The sequence below is a fragment of the Sparus aurata genome, chromosome 8, assembly GCF_900880675.1.
Source record: "Sparus aurata chromosome 8, fSpaAur1.1, whole genome shotgun sequence".
In the NCBI taxonomy this organism is placed as follows: Eukaryota; Metazoa; Chordata; class Actinopteri; order Spariformes; family Sparidae; genus Sparus; species Sparus aurata.
Window position 1 is genome coordinate 29,657,416 of NC_044194.1, and position 21,395 is coordinate 29,678,810.

At 38.2% G+C, this 21,395-nt stretch overlaps 1 protein-coding gene across 4 annotated transcripts; it reads left to right on the top strand.

Annotated features, from left to right (window-relative positions):
* Window positions 1-104: 104 nt before the first annotated feature.
* On the top strand, window positions 105-20,735 carry ccdc73 (coiled-coil domain containing 73). 4 transcript variants are annotated; one of them, XM_030424636.1, is made up of 23 exons: window positions 162-180; window positions 341-407; window positions 2,414-2,503; window positions 2,957-3,097; window positions 5,849-5,920; window positions 6,056-6,127; window positions 6,230-6,265; window positions 6,450-6,524; window positions 8,167-8,205; window positions 9,351-9,486; window positions 10,405-10,484; window positions 10,965-11,087; window positions 11,215-11,274; window positions 11,475-11,579; window positions 12,634-12,744; window positions 12,865-13,023; window positions 14,043-14,262; window positions 14,435-16,164; window positions 16,836-16,935; window positions 17,122-17,249; window positions 18,612-18,700; window positions 20,429-20,649; window positions 20,680-20,735. In XM_030424636.1, exons 3-22 carry the CDS (start codon window positions 2,459-2,461, stop codon window positions 20,598-20,600), a joined length of 3,693 nt encoding a protein of 1,230 aa, XP_030280496.1. In that variant the 5' UTR covers window positions 162-180; window positions 341-407; window positions 2,414-2,458; the 3' UTR covers window positions 20,601-20,649; window positions 20,680-20,735. The 4 variants fall into 4 exon arrangements, with proteins under 4 accessions (XP_030280495.1, XP_030280498.1, XP_030280497.1 ...); XM_030424635.1 differs by having other exon boundaries at window positions 105-407; XM_030424637.1 differs by having other exon boundaries at window positions 106-407; window positions 12,883-13,023.
* Window positions 20,736-21,395: the final 660 nt, after the last annotated feature.

Sequence of the window (21,395 nt, forward strand, 5' to 3'; positions counted from 1 at the left end):
CATTGTATATAGGCACTGAGCACTAAGATGAGCACTTACGATTTTCAGCGTCAGCTTCTCTTTGTTTTTTGTGACCTTAATAAAGTTTAACTGACATCTTTCCTGTCTTGGCTGCTGGTGTCTGTCACATCAGGGATGTGAGCACACGTCCTGTCCAATGTTATCGGTTTAATATCGACTGTGCGTGTTGACCAATTCAAGCACTGTTAAGCAAGTTGTGTTTCTGAACAATGTCCTAGTTTCCTATCTGCAAACAGCTAAGGCTAACCGCTAAAGGTGGTCTTCTCAATGGCTGCCTCAGCTTCGTCTGAGTGGGCGCCATCTTATTGTTTCACTGCAGGCAGGAGGGCGCTGTGGGGAGCCAGGCCGCTGTCATCCTTGTGTTGCTTGCTGAGCTAATATCAAAGGTAATGTCGCTGAGCTTTATCAAGGAACTACAATCTTATATTTCACTTAAAACAACACACAGTGTAATTCCTTCAAAACATATAACATGTTTTTAAGGATATATCTTATAATGAATGGCCATAGTAAGCCATTTGCAAGTTTTATGCTAACGTTAGCTAAACTTTTGGTTAATGCTACATTTTTGGCTAATGTTTAATTCTAGTGTTAATTCAATAGTAAAATGTAAGACAGTAAATTTACAATACATTCTTTATTTTCTGTCATAATTAAGATGATTGAAGTCAAACTGAAAAGCATTATATTAATAGATAATTGAAAAATTGATTGTGACTTAATAGGGTTTCACTAGCTATCTAGCTAACTAAAACTTTTAGCTACTCCACATTAAGAAAAGTCACAGGGGAATCAGAAAGGGTAATGTTAATCTGGAAAATGTCTGTAGAGTAACTTCAACTGTTAAAGGAGCCGAATATGCATGAATTACATTAAACAATGTTGAACCCAGTGTCATAAGGGAATTGCGGCTTAAAACTAATTTACCAGATAACTTCCCCCAGATTTAACGAAGAAACAAAGCTTATGTAAAGAGCTTGTTATTTTGCCTTTAGTTACAATATCAATTAGATAATGGTGCAGAATTACTATATCAATATCTTTATTGATAAAATATATTTTTTAAAATCATTAGACTCTTGGTCTGTAATACTGCAGATATTTTCCACAGCAGACATATTGATTTGTTGGCACAGGTGTTAAAAATGTTAACAGTATCTCTGTTTTATTCCTTTAAGACACCATGACAGTGCTAAAGTTAGGCAGTATGAACAAAATCACCAGCCTGAAACTGAAGCAGCTAAATGGAATTCAGCCATCATTGATATTATTTCATACACATGTGCTTTTACGAAATGTCCTCTGGGAAAAGGACATTTTTTAGTACATGTTTACACCAGTACTGCAGTATTTCAGTTATTGTATTGCTGTAAGCTATACTGTGATTACTTGTAGAACAATCTCATGGCTTTGGTTTAACTTGCTTTTCCACTGCGCATTACAGAACATTAACTAACATAACTCACCGAAAGCTAATACAGACATCATATAGCTTGATAGAAATGTTCCCGTTTAATGGACAGCAGTTCTGTTAATTTGTCTTTTTCATGGCTTAGAGATGGTGGTTAATACCTGCTCAAGTGAATCACAGGAAAAAACAAATAAAGACATTGTGGACTACTCCCTCACTCACAGTCACATGCCCATTCACAGTGTGCACATAAGACACACGCACGCTATCACTTTGACACACTAACGCCCATTTGCACACCCCCTTCCTCCCCCCTCAGCCTGGGGTCACACTGTCATTTTACGATAGTAGCCAATTCTAGCAGGGATCATTTAATTCTCCAACGTGATTGATGCCGGCGCAGGTTAAATGGGAGAAAAAAGGTCTGTTCTATTAAGAGATCAGTGGCCAGTGGAGACCTCCCACTTAAATAGTCATATCTCCCCATAGGTGTGTGTTTGCACGTATGCAGTGTGTGTCTCACTCAGTTTCTTGGTTATGTCGAGGGGACAGAGACAGTTGCACAGGACCATCCACAGGTCAAATTAAATAACCTAGATAATTTAAAAAGCATTGACAGTGCAATTTGCCCATTCGGTGTTATTGCTATGACCCCTATTAGTGTCAATGGGCTGGTTCATTTGAACCGAGATGGCTTATCAAGGTGTTATCTCCTCACTGCGAGGGAAGTGGTGTAAAACAGAGAAAGAAAAACCCTTATGTGCATTTCAAAGCCATTAGGTTAGATTGTAGTAATTGAGAAACATTATGAGGCTTTAATGTGCTAGCCTATCATTTCTAATAAAATCATTTAGCAGTAAAAATTGCAGATGAGGAAGTAATTATAAGCTTATAAGTGGAAAAGCAGAGTGTTACTGCTTATTAAACAGCCAATTCTATTAACCTTTTTCAACAAAAGTTTTTTTTGTCCTTGATTAACAGGCAGCAGAGGCCCAGCGGGACCTTGGCCTGCCCTCAAACAACATCATGGATCTCAGTGCAGACTCTGGGACACTCCCTACCAACACCACTGTAAGTTACAACTTCTGACAGTAGAAGACAAAGCAAAAACATTCATCGATGATTTGTTTATTCATTTGAATTATTAGGTGTTCTCCCCCTCTCAGTTTTGTTGTCAGACACAAAACATGGAATATTTTTTGCATATCAGTTAAAAGCTTCAGGACACCTACATTAGTTACACCGCTAAGCTGATGAATCACTCGTTAAAGTTGTTCAACTGTTGCTTTTTATTTAGTTAGGCTGTGTACTCTTTCTTATTGTGTGCTCGAGGAAATGACTTTGAACAAATATTGTCTTTGAACTACAGCTGCTGCATTTCTCTGAGAATCTTAAATTAACTTTGACATTGAATTAAATTAAGCCAGATTTTTTGTGTCTGAAGATTTGCAAACTGATTTGTGTCTTTTGGATTATGTAAGTGTTTGAATACTTTAGTAAGAAGCTCTGTCTTTTCCTATGCAGGTAGGAGGACTTGTGTTGGAGCAGGAACTGTCTCTGTCCAGCACTTGTTGTCAAACAGAAAGCGGAGGCACCATCTTACTGCAGCTGTTGGAATTTAAAATGCATCTTCTTGAGGTTGTAGAGGAGCTGCATATACGGAGGGTATAGTAACTATTGTTGATTCTTAAATGTATAATATACATTTGTATTCATTTGAATGAGTGTAGAGCTGAGTGTTCACTTAACTTATTTAACTGAGTTGCCGATGAAGTTTGAGAGTTAAATCCAGAGACCCTTGTTTTTGTCGTTTAAAATAAACGACAAAAACTTTTCACAACACTGAAGACAATGCAAACCATGGTTACAGTTATTATTACATTTTCTTAATTTCAGTTAATTTAATTGTTAACTAATAATTTAACTAAAAGCGGTATTTTTAAACCTGTCCTATATTTACATTGTTTGGTGTGAAATTATTCATAGTTGCCTGAAAATGTTTAATTGGTCCAGCAGATCCTGTTAGCTGGCAGCATGGCTGCAGTGGCTGCAATGTAATCCTTTGGAGCAACTCTAACCGCGAAAGCTTTGTCCACTAAAAGTTCTTGTTTTTGTTACTGACAGACTGATGTTGTTATTCTTAGTGTCTGACAGCATTACAGAAATAATTCCTACAGAGATTTCTTTCATTTTTTTTTTTCAATACAATAAGATCTGGGTTGTTTATTTTTTACCAGAAACACAAGTCTCATTCAAGGAGTCTCCCTCTGAAGTCTCGCAAGCCAAGTGGTTATTGTTGTTGGATCATCCAGATTGTCAAAACCGGTTAAATATGCAGCCATGACTTCAATGAAATTAATATTACCATTTTGCTGGCAGTTCATCTCGGTAAACGATACTTCGCCTGAAATGATAGTTGTGTTTTGGCAACAAAACTGATCTTATTATTTAACAAACAGGTCTATCTCTGTAAGAACTGTGTCTGTTATGTTGTCAGACGCTTAACATCCTTAAATCATCATCCTGTCAGTAGCAAGACAAACACTTTCAGAGGACGTAACTTTGATCACCAGAGTGGCCCAGGTTTAAAAATACTGGAATTTCCTCTTTAAGCTCAGTTAACTCACATGTTTAAGTTAGGGTTAATTTAATCAGCTTAAAATGATTTCTATTGTATCTTCTAAAAAATTACAAATTTCTGTATTTCTTCAGAGGATTGCTTACTCCCTCTTCACCTCTGCGTCATATCACTATTTACTGGGTAGATCTTAGACACTAATGGCTCTCTGACTAAAGAGCAGTGTAATTTCATAGAAACAGTAGGGGAGTTGCTATCATACGTCCTTACAGGAAGCCATCTTCCCCTTTTGGCCATCTGGACAATAAGAGCCAGCTCAGTTTGATGCACATTGTTTCAAGATGGGGGTCACATAAACCATTTGGCCCCTGACCAATAAGTATAGAGGAAATTTGTTTGCAAAAATAACAAAAATAAATAATGCTTTCTACCCTCCAGCAAGGACTTTAAACCAGACAGCACACTCTGAGTGTGCTTAAAGGTTAGGGGAGCAAAAATGGGATGTTCGTCGTTTGTTGTCATTATGTTTTTATTGTTATAGTCATGTTAACTGGGACCCAAACATAAGATGGTATATCAGTCTTATCCTCCTCAGGCGCTCTCGCTATCAAAGTAGCACTTTGTAGTTGTGTCGTTCATTTGGGTGGGATGAGGTTGAGAAGTGAGAGGATGTCATGATGGTGCCGGACATTCCTGAGCAGGTCAAATTCCAATGGGTTTGTTTTCTTTTTTAATAGAGTGCACCCCACTGCCGTAATTGGTGAGAATGTGGTGTACCGATATACTGTATGTAGAAAAAGATGCTGTTAAAGGTGACTACTGTAGTGGAAAAATACTGCACATGGGACATCCTTTAAGTGTGCATATGATACTTAGTGTGAGCTGAGAAGCCGTTTGCAATATTCAAATAAAGACTGTTTATTCTCAGTGAGACATAAATAAAGACTTATTATCACATCAACAGATATAATGGAAAACTTTTAGATGAACCATGTCAAACTTTTCTTACTAAATTATTACATAAAACATCACTTTTCCAGGCCAAGGTACTTGATTTTCCTTTTTAATGTCCAGTAAATACCAGCCAGTCAGAACAGCAGTAAAACACTAAAGACATGAATGGGTTAGGGTTAGGGTATATAGTATATAGTGTTAACAGGCATGAATTTCCACATAATAAGTAAACTCACATATTATGAGATATTTTTTGGCAAATAGATAAATTAAAGGTTTTAGTGCCCTGAGTTGATCTGCAGTTGCCTATTTTGAATTACATGGATTACCAGGCCATCATTCCTATGTCTTTCCTTTTACCACATTTACACACTCTCACTCTATAACACACACACAAAATTATTCCTCAGTGGAAAAATAACAGCTTTATCTCCTGCGCACTCCTTTGTTTTTAAAGTGCAGCGCCACGCTGGTAGCATAGTTTAATAGGAACTTATAAAATAAACTCAGTGAGTTAACCAGCTCCCACGTGCACATAAAAAAGTCCCATGGATATAGAGAGCAATTGACTTTTACCTGCCTTCTCCGGGGGAAGAGGGAGGATAGGGATGGCTTTCCACAAATATCACCTCCCCTCTAATGTTCCTTTTCTCAGTGTGCATCTGCAAAAGATACGCAGGAATGAACCAAAGAAACTTAGTGCAGTTTGTAGTCCTTGCGCAACTCCACAGTTTGACGTGCCCACACAACGGAAAAGATAATGGATTTTCAGTTTGTACAATGCATGCTGGGATACCATTGTACCAGCCATCAGCCCATCTGAATTTATAGCTTGGATGGGTGATTATCAGCTTTTATATAAATTATGTCTTTCCATGGTTCAGCATGCAGAGACACGCTTCGAGGATCAGATCAGTACACTGGTGTTGGAGAAACAGGAGCTGGAGTGGGAGAAGGTACGGCTGGGCCTAGCTTGCTTTAAATCAGCATCTCTAATAGCTATATTTAGGTACTTTACCAAAGATCATTCTTGTATTCATATTGAGCAAATAGTTTATTTTTAATTGGTGTTGTCTTTTCTTGTACAACAGGAATCCCTACAGCATCAAAGTGAAACCATGGCGAACCAGCACACAGAGTCAATAATGAATGTTAGGAAGCAGGTATGTTGTCACTGCATGTTACAGTTTTTATATCTAAACCTCTGAAACCTCTTTCAACAAAGCATTAAACCCTTGACAACAATATATGTTCTTTTCTTTAAGTTTCAGGCCAAAATAAGACACATTGAGGAGGAGAAGGTATGAAGAGCATATTCCCAATCACATCAATACTCAGAGTATTTTATTCAATTAATGTTTTTAGTGGAGTAGTAAATTAATTCATCTCTTTTGCACAATCTTGGCCCTTGGAGTGGATTCTTCTCTGCTGTGCTTAGGTATTTATTGCTTTTTTGACACTTGCAATAATAATCTAACATTTCAGGGCAAATACCAGGTCAGTGCTGAGCTAAAAGACAAGGAGATTAACAACTTGAAAGGAGAGTTGAAGTCGCTACAGGTACTGAGTTGTGCAACACTCTTCTCTGTGTCTCTATCTCTCACAAACACACCAGCACTCCCCCTCATCCCATCGCCTTCCTTCCTTCTGTCTCTCACTTTCTTTAATATCAGGGGGAAAAAAAAAAGAATTTGACTGGTCAAGAGGTAAGTAAAGAAATTTGGCTCATGCCCGACCAGAGTCAAGGGCATATGGTGTTAGTGCAGAGGCCTGACACAGTCTGGCTCCCAGAGTGTTCATCTTTAATCTTGACACCACTGAAGTGATATACAGTCGTCCCCATGGTCGGCTGCACTTTAACAGCCCAGCCGTATTACAGAGACAATAGAGACTGTTTTTGATATTCTATCTGGGAGACACTGACTGCCGTATTTGGCCAAAATGAGGCCCAATTGTTTTCATTCCTGGGACACGGTCTGGTGGACTCCTTTAATTTAATACACTTTCACATCAATGGCAGTTGGGACTGAAGTGATTTAATTGCCATACGTGGACGATCTGCTTAATTACAAAATGTAGCTCCATTGGAACAGTATGGTCCAATTAATCGATAATTTAATCTAAGTTAAATCATGGCAGCAGTTGTTTTAATCTCAGTGAATAACCTGGTTGATGAATACCCATTGTAATGTAGTTCAGTATTTAAAAGTCAGTCACACAAATAATAGGGTTACAACTGCCCACACCTACATTCATATAAAAGACAAATGTAATCTTAATGTAGACAATAGGTGAGGACCGTTTTGTGTGTATATAAATATAATAAAAGAGCTCTTACCAAAAGCAACCTTAAAATCAATGAATTGTTTTAGTATTTTCAGATTTTCTATCGTTAATGATTTTGAATCATTGTAAATGTCATATCTTTTGGTTGGTTGGATAAAACACGATCTGTGAAGATGTCTCTGATGGATGTTTTTCACAATTCATTATACCATTAGTAGATGATTTATCGATTATGGAAAAAACGCAGAGTAATCAATAGTTAAGACAATGACCCTACATCAATACAAGCACATTCTATCAAATATGTTACACGTTTTTTATGTAGATAATTGACAATACATAAATATGCATATAGTTTTATATATATTTATATAATAAATTATTTACAGATAAATTACAAAGTTTTTGTGTTCAAGTTTCATGAAAGGTGACTAATCACAAATGAATATACTAAAGTTGATCAATCTAAACAATAGAGTATGATGAGGAAACTTTAACTAAAAGACTCCAGTCTAACTTTTTTGAAGCTTTCAGTCATATCACATAATCTTCATTTGATGGAAGTTTAGAAGTTGCCACGTTCATATAAAATTGCAGCTGTTTAAAAACATATCCCTGAACACTTAAAGGATCAGAGATCATTCTTGACCTTGAAAATAACAGCTGACAAATCAATTGAACCCAAAGCTCCATTCAACAGCAGTTTTATGTGTGTGTTGTATAATTATGTGGCATCTTGATTAAATGTGTACACAAATGTGGTATATTTGTTTGATCTACAGAAAATCTTGTCACTGTAACATCTTAGTCTTTCATTTTTGTGAATGATGAGATGAAGGTTAGTAACACATATTGCTCTTGTCATCAGAGCTGAAATCTTTTATGTCATTGATTTTCTTTTACTGCTGTTTTGCAGTTGCTGAAGTATAACTTGGAGAAGAAATCAAGTGAACTGGTAAGGAAGTATTTTCCACTTGTACAAATTGTTGACAGTGGATGGGTGGGAGGGAGAAAAATTAAAAGAGGAGGATGAGAGACTGGTGTTAAGGAGAGATGGGTTTTGAGGGAAGAGCTCATCAGGAGTAACGGATAGGGAGTGTGTGACACTTTGAACTGCCAGCACAGCAGAGAAAATATCTCTATTAAAATATTTTATAACTGGGCCTCGCTCGGTTTAACCTTCTTCACATAACAGTGGCTCAGCAGAGTGAGAGGGAGTCGAAGCAAGCTGGTGTATTGGAGAGCGGGACGGGGGGAGTGAGAATGAGAGTGAAGGGAGTGAGGGGGACAACGAGATAGAAGAAAAGAATCTGCTCAGCTTGATACAGACAATCAAACAGTAATGGCAGTCTGAGGAGCGATAAAGGGCTCTGAGGCATGAGCTGAGTTGATTCCTTCATTCCACAGAGACAGACAGACACGAGCTGTGTTAAGCCATGATCCTCTCATTCAGTTGACAGCTGTTTTCCCTGTAGTATTCTATGTCTGACAGAATGAGTACAGACACAGAGCCAGCAGTAATTTACTCAGCTTAACAGACAGACTGAAGTTAAAAGAAATCCACCCACCAGAACCTCTAAAAGTCACTAATTTACATTTGACATCTCGTCTGTTGAATCAAGAACAACATGTGAAAAATTGGGTTTTACAGGGGGTTATGTGTGAGACTCTGCCTCGGCAGCAGCGGTGACTTCCTGGAGCCTTGCTTACCTGTGGACAGCCAGACTAGTTGTTTCCCTCTGCTTCTAGTTGTCATGCTAGACCACCTTAACCAGCAGCTGGCATCATATTTAACACATGATACATGAGATTGGTATCGAACCAGTCACTCTCGGCAAGAAAGTGAATATCTGTATTTCCCAATGTTAAAACATACGTTTTATAGTTGAAATTTTTTTTTCACAGTTCATTTTCACTTCTGCAGTCATCAACTTGTTCTGGCAGTATTTTAATGTTTCGCTTGGAACATGTTTGGTTGTGGTGTTTCTTAACTCTACTTACACATTTCTGTACGTCAAACAGTATCCAGACAATTGCAACTTTTTCTCTCTGTAGAGGGCACTCATTCCTCTGTCTGCTTTATCTGTACCCCTTCCACAGGAACAGAAACTGGTGTTGCAGAACAGGTCGAAAGACAGCCACTTGAACCAGCTGGTGGAGATTGAGAAACGGTTCAGCGCTCTGTCGAGACAATGTGCCATGGTCAAGCAGGCCCACGAGACACTAGAGCAGAATGGTAGTGAACGTATGGATGGATGGTTCCATACGCAGAATGATAGATTTACAGTTGTTATTTTTTTGTTAATTCCTGTAGGTTTAAAATTATACTTTGCTGCGATGACCAACTGCTGCAACAACAATCTACATAGGTCGAGATGCATACAGTTTGTCACAGAGGCTGTGTGTGTGTGTGTGTGTGTGTGTGTGTGTGTGTGTGTGCTTGTGCGTGTGTGTGTTTATTTTAATAGATCTTACCAGAATGGGCTTTGTTTTGCCCCAGAGCAGCCTGACTTCTTTAGGGTATGAATGTAACAAGGTGCTGGAAACACTTCACAGAGACATTGGTTTGTGCTGATTTGACCAAGTGACTCAAGTCTTTCAGTATTTTCAGCAGCACATTAATTTCTGCAAATATCTAGTTTCACTTCATCTCAAATAATATTATTTTTCGGGTCAAGATCTGCCGAATGAAAAAATGAATTATTTTAAATGTAATACTTTTAGTCTAAACATAGTGTTAGACAGTTGCTGCCACAGAGCTTTGTTTGACCCAACAAAATATCCCCACAACAGTAATATCAGCAGGCCAGGATCCATGCATCCATGATGTTGACAGCAAATATGCATCCTGACACACAACTTGGGGATATTATTAATATGAAATGATAAGCACTAGATGGTTTAGTGCCAAATCTAAAATTTAGAAGAGCAATTTCCTTATTTATGAAGGGAGGCCCATTTGATATTTGATATGTTGTGTTTACATATTGTATATGTCATGTGAATGTTGACAATAATAGACTGCTTCTCTTGAGGCAAACTCTTACCAATACATCACTGTATGCTGTTGAAATACATTAGCTTGCTGTTGTTGTCAGTTAATTATGTCATAGCATTACAAATGATGGTGTTTTACTGTTTGTAATTCTTACAGTTGATGAGGCCATGAAAAGAAATAAGAAACTGACTTCTGCAAATGAAAAACTAGAAGCAACTATTGTATCACTGAAGAAGGTATGTGGGGAAGTGCCTGAACATGTTGTAATATTTGAAGCAAAATGTCTTCACATTAGTTGATGCATAAATGTTGGTCACACAACATTTTATTTGCTCCTGAATTTATTGTATTTGTCATCCTGTATCAAAGCCAGTCAAAATCCATAGTTTCCCAAGAAATAGTATTTATATTAGTAACTAATTAGTATGATTGTAAGAAAAAGTATTGTAAGTATTAAAAGGTGCAATTAGAAATTCTGGAGAATTCTGGAGTTAGTTGATTGTTGTCTCGTTCCTTAATAGCCAACACTTTGGGTTGTTGAGTCAGGCAGGCCACCAACCCAAGCATCCATATTTGACGACATGGGAATGAGTCAACAATCAACTATCTCACACATTGCACCTTTAAACAAAACTAATCAGCTTGAATTATTTCAGAGAAAGCAACTGGAGTAGTTTTGTACCTTTGATATGATTGAATGTATGGTGCTTTTTCAGGAGTTGGAGGAGGTCAGTAGCAATCTGATCAAGGTCAAGATGTCCTCAGTTAGACTTGATAAGAACCCCAGTCCGACAGGCAGAGAGCAGCGTATACAGCAGCTGCACCAGAAACTGAACATGGTAAACGACAATCACTTAATAGTTTATGCTAGTCCCAAAACTAGCTAGTACTGATCTCTGATATAAAAATCAATAGTAGTGACAGTTCAGACTATAATGATGTGTTATTTTTCTTTTGCATGTTTAGGAAACTGAAATGAACAAGCAACTCACGGACGAAAATGTAGCTGGACGAGCAGAAAAACAGGTAAACTAGAAATTAGGAAGGGACCCATGTGACCACTACCTTAACCTTGACCTTCTTTTCTGCTGATACTTTGTCACATTTAAAGTGCTAATATGCTTGGCCAGTCATTTAAATGTATTGTCGTATAGTAGCTTCATTTTTGACACTGAACAGTTTGTGTGTGTGTGTGTGTGTGTGTGTGTGTGTGTGTGTGTGTTTAGGAGGTGATGAGGTCTTTGCAGCATACCCAGCAGCTGTTGTTGACTCAGACACAGTCAGTAAGCAGAGTAGAGCTGGAATTGCAGATGCAAAGAGAACAGCACCAGGTCAGAATTTGACTCATATTTGCATTAAATTGACTTATTTTGAATAATTCTTTCTTGCCACCTGAGCAGAGATTTATACCATATTTCCCTGTTTTCCACTATACGATACATTTATTGATGTGTTTGTTTGGATAACATTTAGATTAATGTGTAATTTAAAACTAGATTTTAGATTAATTCCATCAATTTCAATTAAATTAAACTTAGAGTTAGAGCTGAAAGTAACTTAAATGCAGATAACAAACCAGAAACGAATAGAAACAGTCCCTGAAAGTCAGTACAGAGCACTCATACATCATTTATTAAAAGATTAAGTGTAACTTTTTACATTTTGCGGTTTGATCTAAAAGTTTAAAAGTAGCTACAGTAGCGGCAGCTACAGCTGCGATACTAGACAAAGAGGGATGAAGGAAATCCCATAGATAAAACTGTCCATAATGGCTGATATTATTCTATTATACTGCCTTTTTAAACAGAAAAACAACAGCTCCATGGAATATAAAAGCTAAACTCACATGGTGATACTTTTGTTGCTCTTATCCACCGTTTTTATTCTTTAACTGATGTACTAGATGTACCTCAGAATGGATTTGAATGATAGAGGAAGTGGTGTTTTTCTCCTGGTAGAACCTTGCACCACCCATCGGTCCCACACACATCAGGAATTTTTCAGGGTCTATTTAAATGATTATAGTGTGAATTTACACAAGAACAGAAATAAATGACGACCAACGTTTCTTCTCATAAATGTGATTAATGTGTACATAAGTGAATATGGTCCCTTCCGCAACTGAATGATAGTGTGTTTATTCTCCATTTATGGCTTTGCAGTTTATTATTCTCTTTTCATCACTCTCTACCCCCTTCTCATTTTTAAGTCACCTATTCATTAATTTATTAAAATCATTATTAAAATGACACAAGCCCACTGATTTGTATTAGCAAGAAGCCCTCTCTCTCCCTGCCCTGTTTAAGACCTTCTGTTCGCGTTAAATAAACACATAAAAATTTATTATTGCATTAAAAATCCTATGGGTGATTAATTTTATTGCAGGCCCTTAAGCAGGAACATGAGGTGATGCGAGAGAAAAGCAAGGCAACGGAAGACAAGGTGGTCAAACTGATGGAGAGCTACACTGCTTCCAAGACCAGCTGGGACAAAGAGGTAGAGGGAAAAACTGTAGTGTGAGCAAGAGCAGTATGATGGGGACATTTTTAAATATAAAAAACCACTCATCAGAAAACATCTGACACTGGTGATATTATCTTTTTAAATTTGCCTCTGTACCATTTTATTAAACAGAAGGAGGTGTTTCTGGATCGCATCAAGAGTGAGCAACAGGAACTTCAAGCACTGAAGGAAGCTTACGACGAGCTTCATCAGAAACACACTGAACTGTCCTCACAGGCCAAAGTGCAGGCTCAGCAAATTTATGAACTAGAGGTATAGACACAGGCAGAAACACAGCAGATACACACAGTGGCCTACATAACCAAAATACAGTGGAATTAGTAATGTTACCACAAATAGACTCATGCATAAAAAATACAGCCTACAGCTTTTCCATTTTTATCGCATGAAGATGAATGTAAAACATTGACCAAGTCCTACGCAGATGTTCGGCCCTCTGACTACTGCACAATATAACACAATATAACAGGCACTTGCTCAATAGTCTTATGGATCAAAAAGTAAAAAAGGTTGTCTTTAGTAAATATTTCAAAGAACAACATGTTTACATACCAGACCAAACTGCATTTGAAAGGCTGTTTTTTAGCATGGTGCTTAAACAGTACAATTTCATAAATCCATGAACTTCTTACCATAATGTAGCTTATCAAGTTTTGGTCAGATTGATTTTCAGTTTGGAGGCTATGGTAGTGTTACTGTTAACACTTAAAAGTGTTTTTAACAAAATATTTGAATAGAACGGTTTAAAATACGCAAATCTTTGATGAACTGTAGAAAGTTCAGGGATAGAGTGGTTCATCCGACAACATTGTTTTATTAACAATTGAGACTACATCAAGTGTAGTTGAATGTGACATCCAACACATGTTTTTAGCAACACCAGCACTTAATTAGCACGACATTGCTAACTGAGTAAATGGTTGTAATGTCAGAGAAAACTTGCCTCAATTCATACAACTGCACCACCTTTAAAAAGACCCTTAAACAGTGGTTGAAAACAAGCCAGGGCTTTTGATAATACCTGCCTTAGGACGACAGATGAAATTTAGCAATTATGCTAACTCCGGCATATTTACATTGATGCTCTTTGATATGTTAATTAATGTGCATTGTCCTAATCAAATACATTAATAAATAAATAAATAAATAATTATTTAACATCCTTGCATTGTAGTGTGAGTGAGTGAATGAGTTCAGTCACAGCTGCAGGTGAAGGTGAAATATTATTATATTATTAAATAGCATTTAACTGTTTATTTTTCTCTACACAGAGGAGGGACAGCAGTCAGAGCCTCAGTGTCTCTACCCAACTCATTCCCACTTTTGTGGACGAAACAAGAGGAGAGGAAACGTATAATGAACACATCTCCAGCTCTGAGCCACCTGTCTTTGGCAGCCTGCAGCACTTGGCCTCGTCTCAGACCAAGAAGCCAGACTGTCTGGACGACACCGATGCGGTGACTCAGCCAGTAGTCACTGAATCACCTGGAGGTCAGTCAGTTAAAAATAAACATACTGACAATCAACACATGTCATGACTTGTTATGTCATAACATAACATTATTGTGACTTATAATATTTTTACATTGTTTTGTTGATATTTATGAAGCTACGGTATTTTTATGACCAGTACAATTCAACATGAATGTTGTGTCTTTTTTAGAACAAGAAATCCCAATCCCCGATCAACAGTCTCAATTCAAACAGCCCCTAAACACATCAAACCTTGATACCTGCCCACTTAACAACAACAACCTTTTCGAACTCTGTTGTCTATCTGGAACAACAGGCAGTGACAGCAGTGTGTCAAACAAATACATCAAAACCTCTAACACAAATCAGAGTGATCCTGATGTAGTTTCAGATTTAATTGATACTGCTTCCTCTGGGTCTGGTCCGCTGATTAGCAGAGGTAGCAATGTGAGCAACACCTCAGGTACATCAATGTCTGGCTACATGTCTGTTGATGGATCTGGAGACTTACTGAGCAAAGAAAAGAGTGAGGGAGGTGAGAAAGAACTGGGATGGAGAGATGAGGTGGAACATGGAAAAAGCAACAGAGAAGACGAGAAAACAAGGGGGGTGCAGCAGTGGAATAAAGGAGAAGTCCTTGGAGAAAATGTAAAGGTGGGAAGAAGCACTACAGAAACGAGAGGAATGCTCATGGCCAAAACAACAGATAGAAGAGAGGATATCCAGCGGTCAACAGAGGATTCAGCGGACACCAAACAGCCTAAAACAGAAACAAAAGATAAAAAAGAGGGAGAAGGAACAGATGGAGTGGAGGAGAGAGGAAAGACAGAATCACACAGTCCAGAAATGCACATACCGGTCCAGACGACTACTGATATAACTACTAAGAAGAGCCACGCACAGCAGGTCAATGACTTCATGGACACAGAGTCACCACTGGCTGCCTCTGAGTCTTCCGACTTCTCGAAGGGTCTGTCTCACGATGTCAGTAATATGGTTGCTGACTACAGGCTTGTGAACAAAGCATACAAGTTAAGGAGAGAAGTACAGGCCTTCTGTTCTGATGAGCACCAAAGTGTCAATGATGGACCAAACATTCACGAGGTTCAAGAATACTGTCACGATGAGCCCCAAACCTTTGCTCAAGATTTACTTCATCAAGTGTATGAGAAAACCATGCAAGAGACGCCATCTGACAAACCCATAGCCAACATCCCCACTGAAGTTTTTGAACATCTGAATCAGTCAAGTGTTGGAAACTCACAGACTAATACTGTGGCATTACCTACTCAGTCAGATAATATTGTCAGTGTCCAAGAGTTAGAGACAAATGCAACACAACCTAGTAAGCCTTCCGTCATTACCAGAAACATGGAGCAAACAGATGAAATGTGTGACGCACATGTGAGGGAAGATTGTGTGTTAGTGACAAAAATGTTTGAACCACGAGCATTTCCTCAAAGTCAGGAGACGTCAGAGCGGGAGTGTGGACAGCTGAGGTCTCTGGATGATGAGGATGGTGATTCCAGTGCATCTGTGAAGAGGGAAGGTCAGTCAGATGTAGACACAAGTGAAAACGATATGTGTGTCCCAGAATATGTGAACAAATATGACTTGAAGGAGGCTTGCCTTGATGCCACCATTGATACTGTGAACATGGAGTCCAAGGCTGAGATTGGCAGCTGTCAGGAGAACATGAAACATGAAAACTTTGAAAACACAGGAGATGAAAAGAAGACTGAAAGAGTTGTCTGTCCAAGTCATGAGAGTGATGCATCACCTGAGGCCAGCAGTGTGATATGCTATGTGCAGTCTACAGCAAAAGAAATGCTGCTTGAAGACACTAACAATGAGTCATCTCTGCCCAGCAACAAAACTTACAAGTCGACATTAGACTGGAGCAGCACTCAGAGAAAAACAGTAAGCTGAGGCTGATGTTTCTGTTTTGCATCATTTTGTTCAGTTATTACATTTGGAAACGCTAACATAGCCATTAAGTGGCCTTCAAAACAGCCCCAACCGTACATTTGTGTTGGTTGAGATAACAGATTACTGACCACTTTGTAGAGATATGGGCATGTAACCTAACACAGATGTTTAAAATAGGCGCATCTTAAACCTAGAATAATGGTCAAATAAACATCAAGGTTATCACCCAAAATGTCAGACGTAAACATCCAGTAAATATTGCAGCACTTGTTTGGCCTCAACGTGTCTGTGTATGCACACAGTGTTCTACAGGATAGTTTAAATCAACATTTTCAATTGGCAGTTTTATTTACAAAGAAGTGGTTTAGATACATTTGGTCAATTAGGGATATTTACAAAAACATGTGATTGTCTAATTGCTTGCATGGCTTATCTTACTTCTCTAGGTTATAGAAATGAGACTTAAGGTATCACCATTTTAACCTAACCCTAACAATTTTATATTCAAGTAGTAAGAGCAGAACCACTGGGGCGGATAGTAAGGTCCACCAGAGGTTGTAAAATCAAAATGTTGGTGCCATTTAGAGTTACAAATGTGTTAAAGCACAAAAAAATCATTTTATACAAGATAAGTGGTTATAAGAAAACATTGTTTTTTCCAGGGATCTATTGCATCTGAGCAGAAACAAAGTGGTCCTGGTGGATTCCTCAGACATCCTTCCACCACAATGCCCAGGTTCCTCAAAAGCAAGCATAACAAAGGTGATGGTTGTGCTATGAAGCATTTAATTTAAAAAGCATTATGCCCTTGAAGTAGAGCTGAACTTTTGCTCCACTGGTAACCTCTTACAGACTGAACTCAGAGTGCATCTGCAGTTCATACCATCTCTAATGATCATTCATTCTTACCTTCTTGCTGTTCTTGCTGTCTCACCTCATTCTTCCTAGTCCCCTTGGTGGTTGCCAGTGCGTCAGATCTGTTGAATGCCTCCAGTGTCTGTGGGACCGTGACTTCCTGGAGGAGACACCAGCAGGGAGAGTTGAAGGCCATGGGAGAGACAGCAACAGCAGACATGGTCAGTTAAAGAAGCTGTTTCTTTTGTGACTTCCCCACCAACTGATACTCAAATATGACATAAAGCTCCACATACTATTAACTAACACGGGTAACAGAGATAAAACAGCACTGATGATTTAAATGCCCCTACAGTACATCTCATATGATATATTAATGAATCCTCACTGTATGAAGTCAACTCACAGCTATTTGGAAAATGTAATTTCAGCTGTTGAAGCCAGTGTCTGGGTATATTTCACCACAGTAAAGTCACAGCATTGTTCTGCATTACAACTTGATGCTGAACAGCAGGAAATGACTACAGTGTGATGTTCACATAGAAACATATGAGCCTCCTCAGAAGAAGTTAGAATGGCCCTTATAAAATGTTTTCTCTATCAAATAAATTGGTCAGGTCGTTTATGTTCCACAGATTCTGAGCTTCAACTCTTTATAAAATATGTGTGAGCGGACCTCAGGGGAAATTTGTGCTAGAGCTTAATGAATACTTGTTCTATATCAACCTGACATGTCCTCGTTATAACTACACAATATAATGCTTTTTCAACATTTTTGTGGTACAGAAAGCTCAGAATGTGAGAGCAAGCAAATATGAGTTCAGGCCAACACATTGAACTGAATGTACAGAATATCTGAGAAAGATTTTAGACATATAAAACTTTGACAAATGTTAAGTCAGGTGTTGAGTGAAAGGACATAGCTGATACAGTATATGCTGAGCTCATGGACGTCCTGTAGACAGCCAGACAGACAGAGAATGAACGACCTGTGGAAGAAAATCGAGCTAATGATGCTTGGGTACCTCTCCTCTCTCACTTACTCAGTCATTATCCATCTCCTCTCTCTCTCACTTCATCATCTGTCTCTCACTCACTCACTTTCTTTCTCCATCCTCTTGCTAATTCTCTTTTTCATTCTCTGCTTCACTTTTTCACTCTCACACACTCTCATGCTCTCTTTTGTCACCATCACCGCAAACTGTCACCCTTTGTTTTATAAGATCCAGGTGCTGGCAATTGAGGGAGATAGAGTGCAACATGACCTTAGAAAAACTGCTCTGATAGTTTAACAAATTGTAGTGAGGGCCAGAGTCTTTATTTTCTACAGACTATGAACACTGGGAACATCACACAGAGTTCAGTCCAGCTTTCTCTGGCCTGGATACTGTTACATATCAATTGCCACTGGTTATTGTCTCCCCTGCATTTGTTTATCAGTTAATGTTCCTGAAGAGGCACCAAAGCTTGAGAACAAGTTAATCCTTTAAATGCCTTCTCCACAGCTAACTAACAAGATCTACTGTTTTTCTGTAGATGTTTGAGTTACACTGTTTGTACTTTTTGGTGTCACTTGCACACAGGAGAGCAGAGCTTCTCAGTCCATCAGTTCTTTTCCAATCCCCACATCCTCCGTCACAGCCACCACACTGCCATGGCAGAACACCCCAGGGTAAGTCCACTTACCCTACATAAGAAGACCCAGTAGTGTCAACTAGAAACAATGTTCTGCCTTCTACTAGAGTTCAAACTTGTTTCTGGTGGTCATACAAACATCAGAGAAAGTTGATGAAGGTTCTCAGTCATCCAGGTCATGGCAAGTCGAAGTGCTATATCATAGGCAACTTTTGAATTCAATAAACTGAAAAAAGTCCAATTGCCTACAATATAGCACATAGAATCAAAAAAGTTCCTGTTTAAAGTAGATTTGACTGTTTTTGCAGGTCATCAACAATCACACTTATGTCTAGCCAGCTGAATAAAAACATTCTTGAATAGCCAGGCAACATCCTTGATAACTTATCATTTATTGAAATCATATATTTAAACACTAAATTAACATAGGATAAGGATATACAGGGTATCCGCGGAGTCTTAAAAAGTCTTAAATTTGACAGTCTCAATTTTAGGCCTTAAAAAGTCTTAAATACGCTCATATTTTGCATATAGGTCTTAAATTACATTTAGTCGGGTCTTAAATATGTATGTTCATTAACCGCTTCCGTCATCGCCTTTTTTTTTTTTTTTTTTGGAGGAAATGTGTTGGTGAGATTCACAGTCATCTCCGTGTGTTCTTCTGTCTGAAGCATCCAGGAACGTAAGTGGTATTTTGCCAACAGCGCGGTCGGAATTTATTGATGCACACTTGGCCAGTTCCGGAACAACTTCGACAGCGGAATCTGCCAGAGGACCCTCAAATTGGGCACACTCGGTGTGAAAGCGCTGAAAAAACACCAGTTAGCTTCTAAAAGTCTCCAGCGAAGTCACGTAATCACACACTTCTGTACGCCTTTGTCACCAGCTCCCGGTCCAATTTCATCCAGTTCTGCTCGACCTGAACTCTGCACTGCCTCTGCCACCTAACAGTCAAGCGACATTCAAACCATCTTTGGCCCAACTCCGACGTTGAAAGCGGAGGTGCTTTCGATTTTGAACACTGTGTGTGTGTCAGTGTGTGTGTGTGTGTGCGCACACACCAGGGTTATTATAGTTAACTCAAATTAAATTCCTTGATAAAAACTATACTTAAACTACTTAGATCACTTGTTAAACTAATTGAAACTAAACTAAAATGAAAAAACAAACTGAAAAACTAAATTAGAATAAAAACTAATGAAAATGTTAAAACTATAATAACCTGACACACAGTCATTCACCCCATTCTTCATTGTTTGAGCTGCTCTGTGGATTGCAATAAATGTGGTTATTTGTTTAAAGCAATTCTGGGGCCGCATTTTTCCTTACTTTTTCATACTTCGTGTAGGTCTTAAATTTAGTTCAAAATGGTCTTAAAAAGGTCTTAAAAAGTCTTAAATTTGACTTGTTCAAACCTGCAGAGACCCTGATATAGATTTAGCAATATTGTGTATTTGACAAACAGTAACATTAATGCAGAGAAAACCTACTAAAAAGGTAGCCTGATGCTGTTGCCCCCTACCAAAGTGAATAGAAGGGCACGGAGAGTGAGGACAACACAGGCTTAACACTGAAGCACCATGAGAGTTATAACAAGTATGATATGTTGACACACTAAGTTATGAATATTAGTCTTAACTCATTATTTTAACATAACATGAAGGTGCTTCAAAATTCTGTCAAGTGCTTTTGTCTAGGAGTTCTGCCATTGGAACAGTGGAATTATAATTTCTAGAATAGCTAATGTAGTTTGTCTTTACACCAGGTGTAGCAGAGCTCCAACTCCAGGTCCGAGTTCAGGTTTAGACTTTGAACTATCTTGCTCCCAGGAGAGGGAAGACCAACAGTCATCATTCAGAGCCCAGATCTCCAAAATCGAACAGTTTCTCAACACAGAGAGGCTCCGTCTGCCCAAAAGACGAAGAACTGACAACTAAATCATTATAACGTACTGTTCTATTAAGGGGTGCTACTGTATCTATAGTTCTGTAGCACTACTGCTAACTACTGGTAGTCCAGGTTGAAATGTTCTGAAATGTATCACTCTTATATCAATGCATTAATTATTCCCTGACATATATATGTGAATATATATATATATATATATATATATATATATATATATATATATGTATAGAGAGAGAGAGAGAGAGAGAGAGAGAGAGAGAGATGTAGAGAGAGAGAGAGAGAGAGAGAGAGGAGCTGTCTAGTTTTTGGCTTGAATAATTTCCTGTTCACTTTACCGTTAACATTTCAATGTTTGATTTGACTGGAAAACTGCACTATTCATTTGTTGTTGTGGCATGTCGTTGTATAACTATAGCTAGGCAGAAGAAGAGGGGACTGATTATTTCGTTCAGCATTTATATGACTTTACTATATTTTAAACATTTAAACATAACGTTGTATGTGTACAAAGCAGTGTTGAAATGTAAACATTATCATATATACTTTAAATAAAACGTTTGTGTTATATTTATCATTTGTTAACTTCATGAAGTTTTCCACTGTGTCAGTTGTTTTCCCAAAAATCTTGGCAGTGAATTTGGTTCTAATAGAATATGTTACTCCTTTCAAAAGTATATTTGGATCAACAAATACAGTGCAGCTAACAATGTACTGCCCTCACTGACCAAAGCAACACAACTTGGCACAGCAAACTCTACAAAAAGCTGGCCGTTTTTTATAGACAAGGACAAATCGAATGAAACAACAAAACAAGTGTGTTACAT

Excerpts from the sequence above, each read along its gene's own strand:
- ccdc73 (XM_030424635.1), top strand. The coding sequence starts at position 2,459 with ATGGATCTCAGTGCAGACTCTGGGACACTCCCTACCAACACCACT. Across the intron at positions 5,921-6,055 it reads AGGAGCTGGAGTGGGAGAAG|GAATCCCTACAGCATCAAAG; the intron begins GTACGGCTGGGC and ends CTTGTACAACAG. Across the intron at positions 16,165-16,835 it reads GCAGCACTCAGAGAAAAACA|GGATCTATTGCATCTGAGCA; the intron begins GTAAGCTGAGGC and ends TGTTTTTTCCAG.